General features: G+C 39.2%; 1 protein-coding gene across 2 annotated transcripts in view; it reads left to right on the top strand.

Moving 5' to 3' along the window:
• Positions 1-19,455, top strand: part of carmil2 (capping protein regulator and myosin 1 linker 2) — an 80,555-nt gene that overhangs the window by 2,073 nt on the left and 59,027 nt on the right. For both annotated transcript variants that reach the window (XM_081607664.1, XM_081607663.1), the window contains exons 2-14: positions 2,465-2,568; positions 8,479-8,529; positions 13,266-13,325; positions 13,900-14,021; positions 14,661-14,758; positions 15,000-15,070; positions 15,174-15,247; positions 15,324-15,399; positions 16,301-16,389; positions 16,960-17,054; positions 17,266-17,352; positions 17,579-17,688; positions 18,015-18,092. In XM_081607664.1, coding sequence (XP_081463790.1) covers positions 2,465-2,568; positions 8,479-8,529; positions 13,266-13,325; positions 13,900-14,021; positions 14,661-14,758; positions 15,000-15,070; positions 15,174-15,247; positions 15,324-15,399; positions 16,301-16,389; positions 16,960-17,054; positions 17,266-17,352; positions 17,579-17,688; positions 18,015-18,092 — 1,115 coding nt within the window. The remainder of the gene's footprint in view (positions 1-2,464; positions 2,569-8,478; positions 8,530-13,265; positions 13,326-13,899; positions 14,022-14,660; positions 14,759-14,999; positions 15,071-15,173; positions 15,248-15,323; positions 15,400-16,300; positions 16,390-16,959; positions 17,055-17,265; positions 17,353-17,578; positions 17,689-18,014; positions 18,093-19,455) is intronic.

The raw sequence follows: 19,455 nt of genomic DNA, 5'->3' as shown, positions 1-19,455 counted from the left end.
TAGCAGGTGGATAAATGTCAGGACTACTGAGACCAAAGAGGTATTTTGATTGTAATTATTATTTCACCAAGACTTACAGAAAGATGGATGCAAACAGGGAAGAGATGTTGAGGTACCTTTTTAGACACTTGTTGTGAGGAAGAATTTTATTTGTTGGGTACGATGAAACATCAAAATATGAAACACCTGAAAACACATTCTGAAATTTTTCTATTCTAACAGTTTTTCAATTTTTCAGAATAAATTTTGCATTATATATGGAAAATGTTAAATAATATTTATGAAATATAAAAGTAATTTTATAGCATGACCTAAACTTTCATAAATCTCAAATCCTGACATTATAAGATGGGGGCATAAACATATGAGAGCTGTGAACCTGTAGCACATACACTAATGTTAGCATGTTTGCTCTTTGTTTTGATATGACAGGTTGATAACTGTGAAGTTCTACTTTAGCTTTGTGTGGACAACACTTGTTCTCCTGCTTCCTAAACTTCGAGCTTTGCTTTGAACATCTATAAATGTAATAACTGGTGAGCATAGATCTGATCTCCATGGAGGAACATGGAGATCAGATCTGCTCAGAGAAAAATACTAGAACCATTTTGGGAGCAGATTTCTACTACCTGTTTTTGTCTGAGGTTCATGCAGCAGAAACACACATTGGACATAACAAGCCCAGAAAACTGGCCTGGTTCCTGAAAAAGGTCCTGCAGAGGAAACACACCTAAAATGGAGAACAAGGGTTGGAGCCTTGTGGTGAGCCATTTGAAGGGAACACGGAAAATAAGTCCTGTAAAGTTGGAATTTAGTTTCAACTGTTTTTTTTTTTTTTTTGTTATTTTTAATTAATTCATTTAATTCCAATTATTATTTGATCAAGCCATTTGGCTGAATTGTGTTGAAAGCAGAGAAAGTCAAATAAGAGCCGTTCTCCTGTTGTTTAGGAATCAGGTTCAGTAATGTGTCTTCCCGTTTCTGTGGGCCTCGAGGTAAACTGCATTTGGTCAAGAGTCAGTGCAGTATGAGCACAATTCTTAAACCAGTGAGTATTTTGACCGTTGATCGATTTTCATCATTTTTGGGCAGATTTTCTAGCTCCAAGCTGGTTACACTTCAATGCTTAATGGATTTAATTATAGAAGGTGATGTATGCATGTGTAATGAAAGAGCTGGGAGGCATGGCCGAGGTTAGGAAGGATGAGACCAGGGACCCACTGGACTGAGCCAAGAGACACCTGCTGACAGATCCTTCAGAGGTTTTCTGGACTGATGAACTGAGTGACTCTGGGTGGACCAGGTGGATGGTCCTGTGGTGGATCAGTAAGATGCACAGAGTTCCACCTTGAGTCTGATGCCAGCAAGGTGGAGGTGGGTACTAGTAGGGCTGGTGTTATGAACGATAAGCTGGTTGGACCTTTTAAGGTTGAAGATGGATTTATAATCTGCTGAACTCCTTCTGGACTTTAGAAGACAGGAAGATGTCTGCATCTTTCAAAAATAATTTTATGTTCCATCACTTGCATCCAAATACCCCTCTGTGTAGTAAAGGCATTAAAGATGAAAAACCTGTGGCATGGCCCTCCTTCTCACCTGATCTGAACCCAGCTGGGAACTCGTATGCGGTTCAGCCATCCAGCTCTCTGACCAGAGTCTGGGAGGCTGTGGATGCTGCTGCACAGAAAGTTGATCACTGACACATCAAGAAACTAACAAACTCCATTAATGAAAGGCTAATAACTGTTAATGAAAAGAAGGGTAGCTCTACTGGTTACAGATTTTATCATTTTTTAAATTAAATTTCAGAAATGTTTATTGGAAAGAGTTTTTTTCTAGCAGTTTGGTTATAATTCTAACTTAAACAAATCTAAATAAAATAGTGAATTGAGAAAATGTGTGTTTTTCAGTTAGTGTGTAATAATGCTGCACAATAATAGTTACTAATAATAGAAACAAGAAATAAACATAACTAGAAATGCTAAGAAGGACTGAACTAAAGAAAACAGAAACAAGACTGATCTAAAGAAAAGAAAAAGTAAAGAACAGAATAATCGGTAAAACTTTATTTGAAGGGATGTGCATAGGACTGACATGACACTGTCATAAACATGACATAACACCTGTCATGAACATAAAGAAGTCTTTATGAATGTTTATGACAGTTGTCATGAAGTGTCATTTGGTAAATAATGACACTTAATGCAAAGTTGCTCTAAAAGTTGCATTGAAAGTCCATTAAAAGTGCCAACTTTGCATCAAATTATCATACAACATCATGCAGTAAACAATAGAAGGAAGATGTGGGCTGACTCAGTGGGCAGAGAACAGTTAGTGTTAACTGTCTCTGCTCTGAGACTGAGACTGAGACTGAGCCCATGATCCACACAGCATTTATCTTACTTCTGCTTAGAAAGGAATCTGCCAGTCTGTCTGTAACATGGCATGTTGTGTGTGTTTGCAGATCAGGTCTCTGAGCTGCTGAAGCCTCACAGAGCCTGCCTGGTCACACCAGTTCTTCTGCACCAGTCAAACCAGTCATGTGGGAGATCAGGGAGCAAGTTTGTGGTAAGTGGCATATAAACGTCATACTGAGTGTAAAAGGGCTTTTATTTATTATGAATGAATTATAGCGAAGATAGAGAATGTTGCTGAGATTGTTGAGTAAATATTTGAATATTTGTAAAAAAAAAAAAAAAGAAAAAAGTCATTCCTGGGAAAAAGGCTGCATACAGCCAAGGTTTGGTGCCATGAGTTCATCTGTGGTACTTTTCAAACATTATTTACTTCAGATTAAAAACACGAGAAAGCGTGTGTTGAAAAGATATGTAAGTATGAAATCATTAGATTTAAAGTATGAAATCTAATTGATAAACTGGAAACAGTTGTTATTGTTAAAAAACTACAACTTCAGGCAAATTACTTTAAAAACCAAAGCGCTGTCTCCTCTGGAGACCTGTGAACAATATAAACACGGCTACATTGGTAGTGGACAGACACATCGGGCAAATCGAAACTCACTAGAAAACATTGCTTTGCTGCTTAACTGATGTTGGAAAATGAACTAAGCTTATGATCCATTAGCCTCACTATTCAGTATATGCATACACAGACAGCATCTTGGTTTTACCCATACTGTTACAAAAGGGTTCAAAATAAATTATCAAACACACATTGATAAATATTTGCTTAGCGTAGCTAAAAATCAGAAAACTGAAGTGATTTGCTAATGGTTATGGTACTATTAGCAATGTGAACCAATGGCATATTTCTCCCTGTTATGTATCTCACACACTAAACACATAGTAGCTTGCTACACTTAAATTTTTCAGCTTGTTAAACAAAGCTGGAATACTTTGAAACATTGTCCTGCCAAATAATCCCAGTTTCCTTGGGCTTCAGGACACAAACTGAAGCCCAACTGAAAATCCAGATGGAGAATCCAGCTGGATTTTCTCATGCCGGTGTAAGGAGTATAAAAAACTACGGCAAAATATCCTAGGTTACAAGGAGGAAATCACCGTTAAGCCATCACACATAATGTTTAATGTCTATGTAAAGTTCTTTTCCTGAAATGATGTCAGTTTTACGGCAGTTGTAGCTGATCAAGCAACTTCCAACAAACAACAAAGTTCCTCCTTAGTTCCATTAATCCACAGAATATTTTCCCAAACATCTTGAGGTTCACCAGGATGTTTTTGAGGAAATAAGAGAATCCTGTTTAGAAACTGTGCCACAGTGCCCATATTTGCCCAGTTGCATGTTGTTGAATCATAAACCTTTATGTTTTTCAAAGAGATGAGGTCAAGTAGTGAATACATTTCTAGGCAACAAAAAATGTAATCAAGAACATATTGTTGGTGTTTTTAATAAAACATTAAGGAAACAAATTAGAAATAGAGTGAACTGCAGTGGAGCTGAGCATGAACAACAGAAACATGACAAGAATGTAATGAAGGGATGAAGAGTTTCTCCATGGTTTGTCATATACTTTATAATCCATATTGATGTAGTAACTCATAACAGAGCCCACTAGCAGTCAGGAGAGGCAACTGGAGCTCAAATATATTAAATACCAACCTGTTTGTAAATTGTTAAAGATCCCTCAAATATGTTTAAAAATAAACTATAGAAAACTTTTACGTCAAGCCCAGGACTAATATGCACAGCACCCAACACGCTCCCAGTAAATTAAAAGACTTTAGGAGCTGATGAGTTAGATGAGTAAGGCTGTGGTGAAGACTTTGAGGAGAACAGCATGGTTGACTGTACCAGACTCAGCAGACACATTAACCAGGAGGGGGACACACAGGAAGCTGTCAGTTTCTCACCTGTTCTGTCTCTATAATGACAGCAAAACGGAAACATAACTGCAGTCTTCAAAAACCTCCTTCAGTTGGAGGCGGCCCTGAAGGCTGGCTGCTTTTCCCAGAGTTCCAGATATGAGTGGGACATTGGAGACCAGCTTGAAGTGTGGTCAGATATGTGGGTCATGAGTTGGTTTTTGAGCAGATGTCTTATTATTGCACATTTTAAACAGAAACATGGCCAGCATGGAGAGAATGACTCACTAGTTAGATCAGGGGCCTTAATGCAGAGATGTGAGATGTGTGTTCTTTGTTGGAGTAGTTGAAAATGGATGGGAAGCAGAGGTTGACACTTTCCTGCTTTTTCCTTCTAGCTTAAGTTTCCTTAATGTTCCACATAAAAAATGTGCAACAGGAACATAAAATATTATTTATTTTTCTAAAGATTTCTAAATTATTTCACCTTTATTTCTAATCTTTAGTTCTATACTAACAAAAAATGCCTGTGTGCTCATCATTCTCATCATTTCATGAATATGTGTGTGAATATCTGGAGGTAAAGAGGTAAAGAACTTCAGAACACATCAGTTTTCTGTACTCTCACACACTAAACACATAGAAGCTTGCTACACTTAAATTTTTAAGTGTAGATTTGCCCGATGTGTCTGTCAACTACCAATGTTTCAGGCATTTACCTTTATTTTATCTCAAAATACTGTAAAATACGATTTTGAACCAGATCGAATTCATTGATGATTCCTTAAGAATCTATAAATGGGATTCTGTTTTCATTTGGAATTGCAAATGTTCATTTACATTATCAAGTACATAGTGTTCTACAGAAAATATGTATATTCATCCAGCCCAGTGTCTTTTCTGCCAAATGCCCCATTCTGTCCAGTCTGACCCATCTAGCTGGAATGATCTAAACCACAGAGCCACACACTGTAAATGTAAACATCGTATTTAATTAAAAATAGTAAGTTGATTTAAATCAAGTGTTCAACAAATTGCTATCAGTACTCACTTTTAGTGAGTTATTTGGAATTTATGGTTGGAAGGTTTCTCCAGCTCACTCTACTTAAGATGGATTAATTTAGAAACAGTAAGTTTTCTATAATTGTGCTTTTTTTCTGTGTTGGAGAGTACTTTGACTCAATGCTGCATCCAAGTACAAATGCTTTACTTTAGTTTTTATCTTTTCTGGAGCCAATAATTTATCTAACCTGACTCATGAAAAGAGACTAATCTCAGCGTTTCCATAAACAGGAGTGCATTCACACAGCAAAGCATCAGAACAAGACTCCATATATCATTTTATCTTAAGCTAGGCTGTCAGCACTATGCTAACTTTAGTGGCCAACAATAACAGTCTGTGCTTGTCAAAGACAGGACTGCCAGTGTGTGTCAACCTATGATTACGGATATCACCAAAGTCAACTAACTTAATGTTATTTTTGTCTTTCTGGAGGGGGCCATAAGGTAATTAATGAGATTTCTTTTTCATGCAAAATCCCAAGCTGGAATCTTTGTTTTGTGTTTCTGATAATCCTGTAAATCCGACGCAAAAGAGACACTTACAACATTCAGACAGAATGTTTTTGTATGCATTATGTATTTCAAATATTTAGTGTAATTAGTAATTCTGTGAGGTGGGAAAGAGGGGTAAAGCACAACCGGCTGTCACAGGTTCGAGTCCTGGCCTGATGATTTTTGCCACATGTCTTCTCTCTGTTTCTTTACCCACTTTTCTGTCTGACCTCTTACAAATAAAGAGCCAACAAAACATTAAATAAAACATTTAATTTAATTTAATTTAATCATTTTAATAGAAAAATTGAAGTGGGAGGAAGAGCGAGAGGATGGTCAAGAACTGATTCAAGAAAACGTGTTTGTTTAATTTATGTGAACTTGAAAAGTGAGTAAGTATAAGTAGTATGTTGTAAGTATTTAGTAATTTCAAGTGGGGTTCAATTTTTATCAAGCAGTCTACATACACTAAAAAAATTGATTAAATGCATGACAAATAAGTTACATTAACTAAATTTTTTCGGTGTGTTACTGGATTTAATACTGTTGCTTAAAATAAATGAAGTTTTCTTACTTTACAAGTCCTTCTCAAACAATTTGCATATTGTGATAAAGTTCATTATTTTCCATAATGTAATGATACAAATTAAACTGTCATATATTTTAGATTCATTTCACACCAATTGAAATATTTCAAATCTTTTATTGTTTTAATACTGATGATTTTGGCATATAGCTCATGAAAACCCAAAATCACTGTCTCAAAAAATTAGCATATTATATCCGACCAATAAAAGAAAAGTATTTTAATACCAAAAAAGTCAACCTTCAAATAATTATGTTCAGTTATGCACTCAATACTTGGTCAGGAATCCTTTTGCAGCCTTCAATGCGGCATGGAGGCCATCAGCCTGTGGCTCTGCTGAGGTGTTATGGAGCCCAGGATGCTTTGATGGCCTTAAGCTCATCCAGAGTTTTGGGTCTTGCGTCTCTCAACTTTCTCTTCACAATATCCCACAGATTCTCTATGAGGTTCAGGTCAGGAGAGTTGGCAGGCCAATTGAGCACAGTAACACCATGGTCAGTAATACCAGTGGTTTTGGCCCTGTGAGCAGGTGGCAGGTCGTGCTGAAAAATGAAATCTTCATCTCCATAAAGCTTTTTTCCAGATGGAGCATGAAGTGCTCCAAAACCTCCTGATAGCTGCTGCATTGACCTGCCCTTGATAAAACACAGTGGACCAACACCAGCAGCTGACATGGCTCCCCAGACCATCACTGACTGTGGGTACTTGACACTGGACTTCTGGCCTTTTGGCATTTCCTTCTCCCCAGTCTTCCTCCAGACTCTGGCACTTTGATTTCCGAATGACATGCAAAATTTGCTTTCATCCGAAAAAAGTACTTTGGACCACTGAGCAACAGTCCAGTGCTGCTTCTCTGTAGCTCAAGTCAGGCGCTTCTGCCGTTTTTCCTGGTTCAAAAGTGGCTTGACCTGGGGAATGCAGCACCTGTAGCCCATTTCCTGCACACGCCTGTGCACAGCTATTGATGTTTCTACTTCAGACTCAGTCCACTGCTTCCTCAGGTCCCCCAAGGTCTGGAATCGGTCCTTCTCCACAATCTTCCTCAGGGTCCGGTCACCTTTTCTCGTTGTGCAGCGTTTTCTGCCACACTTTTTCCTTCCCTCTGAGGTGCCTTAATACATCACTCTGGGAACAGCCTATTCGTTCAGAAATTTCTTTCTGTGTCTTACCCTCTTGCTTGAGGGCGTCAATGATGGCCTTCTGGACAGCAGTCAGGTCAGCAGTCTGACCCATGATTGTGGTTTTGAGTAATGAACCAGGCTGGGAGTTTTTAAAAGCCTTAGGAATCTTTTGCAGGTGTTTAGAGTTACTTTGTTGATTCAGATGATTAGGTTAACTGCTCGTTCAGAGAACCTTTTCATGATATGCTAATTTTTTGAGACAGGAATTTTGGGTTTTCATGAGCTGTATGCCAAAATCATCAGTATTAAAACAATAAATGACCTGAAATATTTCAGTTGATGTGCAATGAATCTAAAATATGACAGTTTAATTTTTATCATAGGGAAAATAATAAATTTTATCACAATATGCAAATTTTTTGAGAAGGACCTGTATCTTAAGCTAACTTTGCTTAATTTTTTTGAGTTTGTAAAATTTTTTACATAAGGTGAACTAATTAGTGCAGCTCATTTTTCATACGTTTCTGCCCTTTTAAACTGGCACTTAGAGAAGTATTCATTCATTCTGTGCTGGCACCCAGGACAGCACTGTTATAAATTTTTCCTATTTATAACAATTTGATCTTGTAGCTAGTTTTTATATTTTATACTTTATATTTGGATGTAACTGGGGCCGTGACTCTCAATTTCGTTCCACCTCATGTAACACGTGATGTGAATGACAATAAAGTCTCTTGAATCTTGAATCTTGAATCTTGAATCTTGAATCTTGACACTTCTCAACAGCTTGATCTTGTCCAGTTGAGTTCAGGTCCTGTCTGAAATCAGGCCAGACTTAAGCCACTATGTGATTCTAGAATCTAGCTCATTCCTTTGTGTTTAATCTAGACTTAGTTGGACTTCATCAAATCTGTTTTTCATGTTTCTGTCTCAGGTGCTGAGTCTGTGGAGAGGCTATGTGGTCACGAACAAGCAGCCACTCAAGGTGAAGCAAAGCTCACAAAAATCTGTTTCAACAATATAGACTAAGAAAGATAAATGAAGAAGGAATGTGTGATGACTTATTCTTTGCATCTTAGGGTATGTAGTTACTAGTTTAAAAACTTAATGTTATCCAACATGATTGAATTGGGTGAAAACTAAAAAGCTGCAGAGTGACAATTGACTGTGGCTCAATTGTGTAACAATGTCAGATTTGTAGCCTCAAATCGAGCTTCCTTCTTCCATATGGGCGATGGTGGTGACGGTGGTAGGGGTTTGCCCTGCAGTCGGTGGCTTGCTGGTTTGATTCCTGGTCCACCTGACCTCGTCATTTGTGTTCCTGGGCAAGACCCTTCACTTCACACACCTTGTTGGTCAGAAGGGCTGATGGTGCAAAATTTGCAGCTTTGCTTCTGTCTTTCTTTTCTTTTGAGATTTAAATTGACTTTATAAATAAAATAGATTATTATTATTATTATTATTATTATTATTATTATTATTATTATTATTATTATTATATGTTGACACAATCCTGGACGAGGCTCTTTATCTCATGTTGGCTGTTGATTTGTGAGTTAGTTTATGAATAAGTGTGACTGAGTGAAAGTGCTTTGAGTGGTCAGTATGACTAATCAACAGCTATATCAATTCAGCCCATTTTTTTATACATGTAATTTTATCTATAAACTGCAGTTTTTCAAAATATTACAAATTTTCCTTTCAGCTTGAGTTTGATTTTTAATAATATGACCCCAAATTTTTATCTAAGTGGTGTTAAATACTTTAACTTAGTTTCGGGAGCAGGGCCACACCCAAACCACACCTCTAACTCTCCAAGCGGCCTATTTATACTCCGCTCACCCACTCTACTCAGTCTGTCGTGTTTCGTCAAACGTCAGACCAATGACTTCCGCTACGATTACAAGCCTACAATTCAACTCACCACTGAAAGCGACGTGGCTACCCAGCTCTTCCCTTCAGATTCAGACGATGTTCTTCAATATTCCTTCCGCCGCGGATATTCTTTTCCTCTTCCAGCGATTAGTCAGCTCCAAGTAGCAAACGCTGCATGCTCTTTCATCTTCTGTCTCGCACCTCATCGGCCGTGCCTACATCAGTCCGAGGTTCGCCCTCCACCTCCAACATTCCAGTTCAGCGAACGCAGAAGGCCAAGAGACGCCAGACAGCAGGCTCGTTCTTCCGGGGCACCGCCCAGAGCCATTCAGCTGAACAACACCAGCACTTCCTCACCTCAGCACTGCATCGCAGGCGCATCAACCCATCCAAGTCTCAATTCCTCGCCTCCAACCCTCTCTACAGGAGAAACTAATTCTTTTCAGCCGCCCAGCAAGTTCAAGTCCATTTCCTCATCCACGATCCCCGGTGACGTCATTTCCGACGCCGGCTCAGACCTCCACCCGAGTGCCAGACTTTTCGCGGATCACCGCGAACTTCCAGAGCCTCTCAGCCAAGCATCACAAACATATCCTCATTTCAGCGTTCCTCCTCCGAAACTCTACAGTCAACCGCACCACCACCACCGAAGTTCAAACATCCCAGGCTCCCGCTTCGTCCAACAGCATCCTCGATGACGTCACCTCCGCCTTCACTCGCTCCGATTCGGACCTCTACCTCCACCCCAACAGGCGACTGCAGAAGAGACGACTCTCTCAACAACAGAATCGTAGAGGACGTCCACATCTCGCCGCAAATCTCAAAGGAACTTCATCAAGTATCCAGGTGCCAGGTCTGAATTCCATAGCTATCTCCATCATTCTTCAGATGATTCTTCAATCTAGAAGATCAGGCTCCCATCTACATCGCATGCACTCCGCAGCCCAGATATCAGGCCGCTTTCTATCATTTTATCAAGGGCCATAGCGGGCTCTTTCAACCTGAATCGTATGTCCGCATTCACCCCTGCATTTCTTTCTCGCAGTTTATGCGGCACTCCTCTCATCCAGCAACTACTCATACCATTACTCTCCCTCTCCATCCTTGTTTCATCCATCAATCCCTCCATCCATCCATCCCTACATCACCCATTCACATTCCTCCAACCATTCACCCACTCTTTCATTCATTCATTCATTCATTCATTCATTCATTCATTCATTCATTCATTCTTTCTTTCTTTCTTTCTTTCATTCATTCATTCATTCATTCATTCATTCATTCATCCACCCGTCCTCATATCCATCCATTCACATCCCTTCATCCACTCACTGACTCATTCATTCATTCATTCATTCATTCATTCATTCATTCATTCATTCATTCATTCATCCACCCATCCTCATATCCATCCATTCACATCCATCCATCCCTCCATCCACTCATCCACTCACTGACCCATTCATTAATTCATTCATCCCATTGATTTATCAATTTCTTCATCCACCAATCCTCCTATCCATCCATTCACATACCTCCATCCACCCACTGATTTATTCATTCATTCATCCATCCATCCTCATCCACCCATTCACATCTCTCCATCCTTCCCCCATCATCCCTCCATCCATTCATCCACTCACCAAATTATTCAATCATTGATCCATCCATCCCTCTACCTGCATCCATTCATCCATTTCAGATCCATCCGTCCATCCAACCATCCAGATCTGCTCATCCATTCACATCCATCCCTCCCGCCCTCCATTCATCCACTCATTCATTCATCCATCCATTCATCCATCCATCACTTTCTCTATATGACAAGAAACGGCTATCCCCCACCATCCTCCCTTCACATCAACCCAAAACTCAGACATCAATCTTTCTCGAAAGCCCATCAACTTCCGAGGGCACCGACAATTGGGCCACGCCGTCCCATACCCGGGGGCAAGATGATCTGCAATACCTCAACGATCCTGGAAGCTCAGGCTCCAGCTGCAACCCGCCGCCCACCAATCCACGTCAGCTTCCTTGCAGGATTCTCCGACTCCTCAGTCCCAGTCCTCTCACAGCGTTCCAGAACAATTTCTTCACTTCAAACCAATGTGAATGTACTCACTCCTACCTCAGACATTATCCTAATGGAGAGTTTAATTCTCTCTTACGGATTCATCCAAGGGTTTCTCTCCCGCATAGACATTCCAAATTCAATCTCCATCCATCCATCCATTATCTACTATTGTTCTCATCTCAATTGGCTCCTAAGCCCTAACTCAGTCATCTCACTTGTAGCCACGGAAGCCAAAAGTAGGCTAGATAAGATCACCAAATTCATTCGCTCAGCAAGACAAGGCAACGGGCTCTCTAAAGCAGATATCACCCGCACTTCAAAGTCCTATTCATTCAACCTGATTCCAACGTTATCAGCACATCTCAGGAAGGGGCTTCCAATTCATTTTTACCTCACCTCCGTTCATCACGTAACCCCGAAACCATTTATTCTTCTCAATCGTACCCACTGAAGGACGTTTCTAACAGTTCCACGAACCATGCCATTCATATCACTCCTCAGAGAAACCCTACATTCCAGTCAACACCCCTCTCGTTCAAGACTCACTCATCCTCAATTCCTCTAGCAAGGGCAAGTTCTCTCTCCTACAATGACTTCTCTTCAACCCGAAGACATCCAACTCCCTCCGACGCTTGGCAGCCATTTCAGAAACAAACGGACGAAACAAACAGCCTAGAATCCATTTCACCTCGCATTCGAATTCATCATTACGGCAGTGAAACTTTGGGGACACGAACAGCGCAAGAAGCGTACTTTTTTCTATTCAGACTCATTCAGGTCTCAGCGCAGCATCAGTTCCAGGTTTGAGCAGTTCACATTCCAGTAACTCAGAACATCCCCGATGTTCCATCATTTCCTTCAAATTCCGACTCTCAGCTTCAGATTCAGAAATTCACTAATCTCCGATTCCTCAGTCTTCTATAATGTCCAACCGACTCCCCCGTTCCTTTCTTCAAGCATAATTCTTTATCCACCCATACTCGTCAGGTATTCATCGTCATAACATTTAGACATCAGTTTTCAGAGTAGTTAACCGATCAGTTCGCTTTCTCTCACCTACTTCATCTCTTCCATCCTTAACCCATATGAGCCCATCTTCGCATTCAGATCAGAAATTCAGCAACCATTTCTCCTCAAGGTCCACGCCTCACATCAGCATCCCGTAATGCAGTCACTTCAGTCCGGCCCAAGCTAATTTAGTCAAGTCCAGCATCTCTCTCAAACCTCATTCCCCCTATTCCTTCACGTAGGAGCCGCCTATTCATCATCTACTCAGGCTATCTCCTACAAGACGGTTCAAGTTTTAGTTCGCCGGTCATCACAGGCGTACCTTTAACGCATCTGTATAACTTCAGTGATTTTTCGCAACCCATTCCTTTCTCATCTCAATTCAAATCAGACACTTTTGGGGCTCCTATGTTGGCTCGGGAATAAATAAGAGGAACTGCCTCCCGAAGACATACCCCCACTCAGAGTGTCCACATCCCAAGCCCTCCGTCATTCTCCCAGACGACCGAATCAAGATCGTCCATCCCTTCATACTTTCATCCCTCCATCCCTTCATCCCGTCATTCTCTCACCCCTTAATCCCTCTCCCCTTCCTCCCTCTCCCCTTCATCCCTAATGCATTCATAAATAAATCTTTAAATGTTCAGGTTTGTGGCGTGGTCCTTGGTAGTGAAAGACACTTTAAACACTGGTCCAATTCACGTGCAGCTCCGTTTTCTCATTACAGTTTGCATTGCCAATGATTGAACTGTTGTTGTGCCCAGGTGGAGAGCACGTTTAGCTACCTGGAGATTTCTTCCATCAACATTCACAGTCTCACTCAGGTATACCAGCCTTTCAGTTTTAACTTTCTTATATTTCATTTACTTTATCATTTTTTCTTAGATTTAATGTTTTTTGTTTTTTGTTGTTTTTCTTCCAATAAATGGAAATGCCAAATAAAATGCACAATACCTATGCCAAGAATACACTGTCATAATTCAAGTTGAATGTTAGTTTCATTTTTCTTGTACACCTGTACAAATTATTTCTATTCACTTGGCTTTTTTGATTCCTGGGAATCTAATAATTCAGTAATGTGTTTTTTTTAAAAGTTTTTTGACAGTAGAGGCAGAAACAATAATAATAATTACTACAGCAACAAAAAGGACATCAATCATAGTAATATTAATAATAAAATAATACTCAGTGCATGTAGCCTATATTATTTGGTGGTTTTAAAGCTGCAGTGCACCTGTTCATTTAATTGATACAAAAGGAGAAGAGAGGGATTAATAATAATGATCTGTGCTTCCTAACTGACCTGAGCAAGATCCTCATTGCAAGAGTGTTAAAGACGTAATAATTCATTGTTAACTTGTACAGACATTCATCACTCATGACATACATGGTTTACAGATTGAGTTGGAGACGGACAGGCAGAGCTTGTCTTTCAGTGTCTTGCATGATGAAGATCTTGTTGCCATGATCAGCCACATGACCGCGTCACTAAAGAGGATCTTCCCAGATTCTTCTCCAGGGTGAGTTCACTTCTACAACATGTGTATCAGAAAAGTAGATTATTCTGATAACCAGACTAATACACTGTGAGCGCAATTATCAGGCGAGTGAGTGTTTTGACCATATCATCATTTCTAGGCACAATTTTCTAACTCAAAGTTGGATAAACTTGAATGCTTAATGTATTTAAGCATAGCAAGTGACAAGTATCTGTAATCTTAAACATTAAAAAAACATGTATTTGAACAACCAAAAAGTTTCATATATCGGAGTGTGAGGTAGATCTATGGAGTGGATTAAATGAAGAGCTCAAACAAAGTAAAACTATAAACCTGCTGACGTTACGACTACTTAAAAATTATGCTTGTTGATTATTTAGAGCCAGGCCAAAAACTACAATGAAGATGGCTTTTTGCTTCAAGGTAAACTTCTCAAGCTAATGAAGCTTCATAATATGTACTTGACCACTCATCAGAACAATCTTATATCAGGTTCAGGTTGTGCTTAGCATTAGCATATATGCAAAAACATCACCTGCCTTGTGTGGCATTTAGTTTGTCCTTGATGTAACCTCAGAGTCACTACACTGAGAATCTGCAGCCCACTTGTTCTTGATATATTGCCTGTTTGTGGTTTATTTCTGACTCTGTCAATTTCAGAAAGCTGTTGAAGACAGTTCCCCAGGACCTCCAGGAAAGGCTGCTCACTCTGACTGCTGTCATAGAGGAGCAGCTGAACAGCCAACCAGGACCCTGTGGTAGGTTTCTGTCATTATTCCATTATGTGATTGGTTCAAAAGATATTGGACTTGTTACACTCTGACAACACTGAGGATTGTTGTATTCCTTGTTCTTTATCATCATTTCTCCATATTTTGTGATGTGAAAATTTTTCAAGGTGATTCGTTTGATATCATTTATAAATAGTAGGTTACATACAGTATAAGATCTTTGGTATATGAGCACCACTTATGGATAGTGTGTTTTAATGTTTTTCAGGAGGATTCTCTGATACCTATGCTGCTCTTTGTGATTGGAATGAAATGCCATTCAGAGAAGAAATTCAGTGGGTAAGTGATGTAACTTAGTGAAGTAAGTCTGTCTACAGACAGCTGATTTTGTCCTAAACAAAGCCAAGCTTAACATCTAAATGAAGCCCAGTTATCTGTGTAGGACGTGGACAATATCTACTACATGCATAACTGGAGAAGGTTCAACCTGCTGGACTTTAGCCATTTAGAAAGCAAGTAAGAAAGTGGGCAACTTTTTCAAGGCCAGTTTTACTGTATCTTTGTTCAATTTTACTGTTTCTTCTTTCCACAGAGACTTGGCATTGGTAGTAGCAGCTTTGTCTTTCAACCAATGGTTTACTAAGATCTATTGCAAAGAACTCAAACTGGTACCGTCTGTCTTTTGTCTCTTTTTATCTCCATTTTAAAAGACGAACATGTACAAGAAATCTAGTGGAGTTGTGTGTCACCTTTCATCACCTTTGAGTCATTGGCAGCCTAATCAGCTGATTTGTGCTGAATTTAGGAGCATTGTCATGAGTTCAACAAATAAATTGCATAGGTCTTAGTGCACATCCCTGTGATCCCTAACATATTTAGGAGAAAGTCTTTACATCCAATAGCAACTTTAGGCTCTAAGATCAGGGAGTACTGGGTCAGCACTGAAATATATGATACAAAGATCAAGACTTTGGTTTTGATGTCTGTTTGAACACGGTTATTCAGAAACATCTCACATCATGCTAAGTTTTATGAAAACAAATAATAGCTTTAGATTGTCCTTTGGTTAAAGTTTTTTTAATTGTTTATCTAGAAGGAACATGATTGGTCATCAGATTCACTTAAATATAAATACAAAAACCTTCAGAGATAAACTCTTGTTACTCACTGTAATGCACATTTATGCACATGTATTTGTTTCCCAGGATAACCAAGTCAGTAGCTCTCAGTGGTTTTACACCAGATACTGACTACATGAAATGGGAGGCAAACTTTACTGATGCATTGATACTTTTTCAAAGTCTTATTTTGATTATTATGATCAAAATAGCAATATAATAGTTAGATCAGGAGTATTGTCCTAAGATGTAACTATCAAGGAAGTAATTTTCTACATTGGCAAAAGGTTTGTATTAATGGATTGTTTCAAATTCATTATGTCTACTATTCCACAGGGTAATCAGAAGTGGGTGGGGGGAGACTACATTCATGGCACTAAGCATGAGAAAACAATCATTGTTTTCTAAAATCCTTTGTTGGAACTTGACAATGAATCCTTCTTTCCCCCAGTCAGCTGACATCCAGCAGCAGCTCACTTTCCTGCTGTCCAAATCTTCAAGTCTGGAGGAACTCTCGCTGGAGGACTGTGGATTGAAAGTGTGAGTTTTTGTATAAATTAGTGCTCTGAAGGAAGCATGAATGTGTTGTCTTTCAGCAAATGTTGAAGATGAAATAGAAAACAGCTGCATTAGTTGGTGCCTTAAACTAGTGCAACTGACATGACATGATCATAGCCTGTAGCTCTGTAGTGCAGCAGCGTTTTGTACAGCTTGCAGCCTCTGATTTATGAAGACCAGCAGTCTCTTAACAGGTTGCAAAACAGATGTACTGTATGATACAATAACAGAACAGGGAATGGTTCGACATGACATCACCCAGACAAACATACAGATGAAGTATTTAATGAACCAAAAGCACCAACAACCAATATAGTTCACTTCAGGTTCCAGAAAATGTTTCTGGATCTTGCTTTACAAGATAAATTATTAACTTTATTCTATATGTCATCTGCTGTTTTTCATTTTAAGATGTGTCTCAATTAATGATGGGCCACATACTGTTTTTACTTTCTACATTATACTTTAAAGGTAGAAAGTAAACGTATTGCTGCTGATATTGACAGAACACAAGAAGTGACATATTGACAAGTGGCATTTATTCTGCTTCAGAGACTTTGCTGTGAAAATGGCTGCTGCCCTCCAAGAGCACACATCTTCTGCCCTGAAAGCCATCAATCTGTCAGGCAACTCCATTGAAGATAAAGGTGGTCCTTTATCATTTCATTTATTCATCTAAGATATTAAGTAGTATTGTTGGTTTGACCTAAATACACAAAATGTAATATTTTGCCTGTCAGATATTATTTTACTTTATATTTACAGTCAATGTTTCTTTTTGGGTTTGTTTGTTGTTGTTTTTTTCTTTTGCATAAGTTCTGTATTTGAATATGTTCAAATTGATCATTTTCTATATAGGTGTAATCGCCCTCAGTCATGAAATCAAGCATCTAAATGAGGGCCTGAGGTTCCTCTCCCTGAGTCGTGTATCAATGAGCGCCAAAGGTACAAAACTTAATATATTACACTCAGTGAACAGAGAGCAGGAGATCAGAACCAGCCATGTATTTTATGGGACATGCATCTGCCTCTTGATGTCTTTGAAGAACAGTGTTTAAACTGATCAAGAGCTATATGAGGGACCTATGATCTGAAATGATTAATACTGTTTAACTTGTGATGCTTTTAAATAATAAGCTTGCTGACACTGAAGTATTTCCTATGTTTGTAGGTCTTGGCTGTCTGGGTCAGGTGTTGTCCTCCTGTCAGCAGTTTTCTACCTCTCTGACTCATCTTAACCTGTCTTGCAACCCAGGAAGCCTGGTGACTGAGGATGCCACGGTAACCTCTGCTCTTTGTCTGCCTGCCATGCCAAACAATCTTACCTGAGTGTTGACTGTTTCATTACAAAACAATATGCTTGAATATACTTTTAAACTTTTTTGTCCCTTTCCAGGATTTTTCTGTGTCTGTTTTGATTATACAGAACGTTTTAAGCAATAGCACTAAAAAGTATTCTTTCTCATATTTTGGGCATGTAGCTTGAGAGAAAAAAAAAAAGTTTTTTGAGAGGACATTTTATGGTTCTTTCTATGTAAATATTTTTGCAACTGCAGATAAACATACTGAATAGTTTGATTGTGTTTTTTTTTTTTTTTTTTTTGCAGTTTCTCTTCAAGTTCTTGTCTGGTACAAACTCCCTGTCACATCTGGACCTCAGTGACACCAACTGCCCTCTGGACACAGTGAGGGGAAATCTTTTCCTTTAATGTTATTTGCTTTAGAAGACAGGTAGATGTTTTGTGCAATCAGCTTGAATCTCCTGAACAGAAAATCCCAAAATCTTTGGGTTTTAAGACAAATGCTGCAATCCTGTTTTATGCTCTTGTGCTCATGGACATCAGTAAACATTTTTTTATTTCCTTTATTTAACCAGGTAAACCCTGTTGAGATCTAGATCTCATTTTCAAGAGGGACCTGGGCAGAAGTCTGCAATACACAGCAACCTGGTCACAAAATAAAATTAATTAATACATATGCATATACATACAATACATATGTGTAAAACAGTAGAAAACAATTTAAAAACAGTGACATTGTTTAGTAGAATCTCGTTGCCTGTTTTTAAGAATCACTCAAAATAAGTCCAGTGAAATCAATTCTGACATCTTGATTCCAGACTGAAGGAGCATCACACTAAACGCTTGCTTCCCTTTTTCAGTTCGGAAACATGGAACATGCAAAAGAAAAATGTTGTTAGAATGTAAAAAATGGAAATTAATAGATCTATGTACCGTATTTTCCTCACTATAAGGCTTACTGGATTATAAGGTGCACCATGAATGAATATCCTATTTTAAAACTTTTTTCATATATAAGGCCACCGCATTATAGGGCGCATAGAATAGATGCTACAGTAGAGGCTGTAGTTACGTTATGCATCCACTAGATGGAGCTGCACTAAAAGGGAATGTCAACAGAATAGTCTGACTCCAGTCAGCAAGGAGAGCCTTCCGCGACTGGACCGGGGTGTGGCCAGACGATGGTCACCCTTCTTCATTCGCTCACAGCATGTTCGTGGAGAACGTGGTGCTAAATGACCTGCAGATGACCTGATTCTAGACGGTCGGTAGGTAGAGAGGTCAGTCAAACTTTATTAACAAACCAGTGTTCTGACAACTATCCCAGCATGCACCAAGCGCTTTTTCTTCTACGGGGGAAAATGAAGTCAGCGGCTGCTTACCGTAGCTGCTAGACCTGTTGTGGCTCAATATTGGTCCATATATAAGGAGCACTGGATTATAAGGCGCACTGTTGGCTTTAGAGGAAACTGAAGGTTTTAGGTGCGCCTTATAGTGTGGAAAATACGGTAAAAGAGAGTTTAAGTATGCTGGAGCCAAGCAGAGTAGAGATTTATAAATTAGGATCATCAGGTGATTGTTTCTCCGTGCGCTTAAAGGAGGCCATTCAGCTTTTGCTTACAATGATGTGTGAGACGTCTGCTACCAGTTACAAACCTTAAAGCACAATGATGCACAGTATTTAGTGATTGAAGGCATTTGGTCGAAGCATTCTTATATAAAACATCACCATAATCCAGGAGTGGCA

The sequence above is a fragment of the Poecilia reticulata genome, chromosome 6 (genome assembly GCF_904066995.2).
Source record: "Poecilia reticulata chromosome 6, P_reticulata-male-v2, whole genome shotgun sequence".
In the NCBI taxonomy this organism is placed as follows: Eukaryota; Metazoa; Chordata; class Actinopteri; order Cyprinodontiformes; family Poeciliidae; genus Poecilia; species Poecilia reticulata.
The sequence above is the reverse complement of the archived record's forward strand: the minus strand, read 5'-3'. Positions and strand labels throughout refer to the sequence as shown.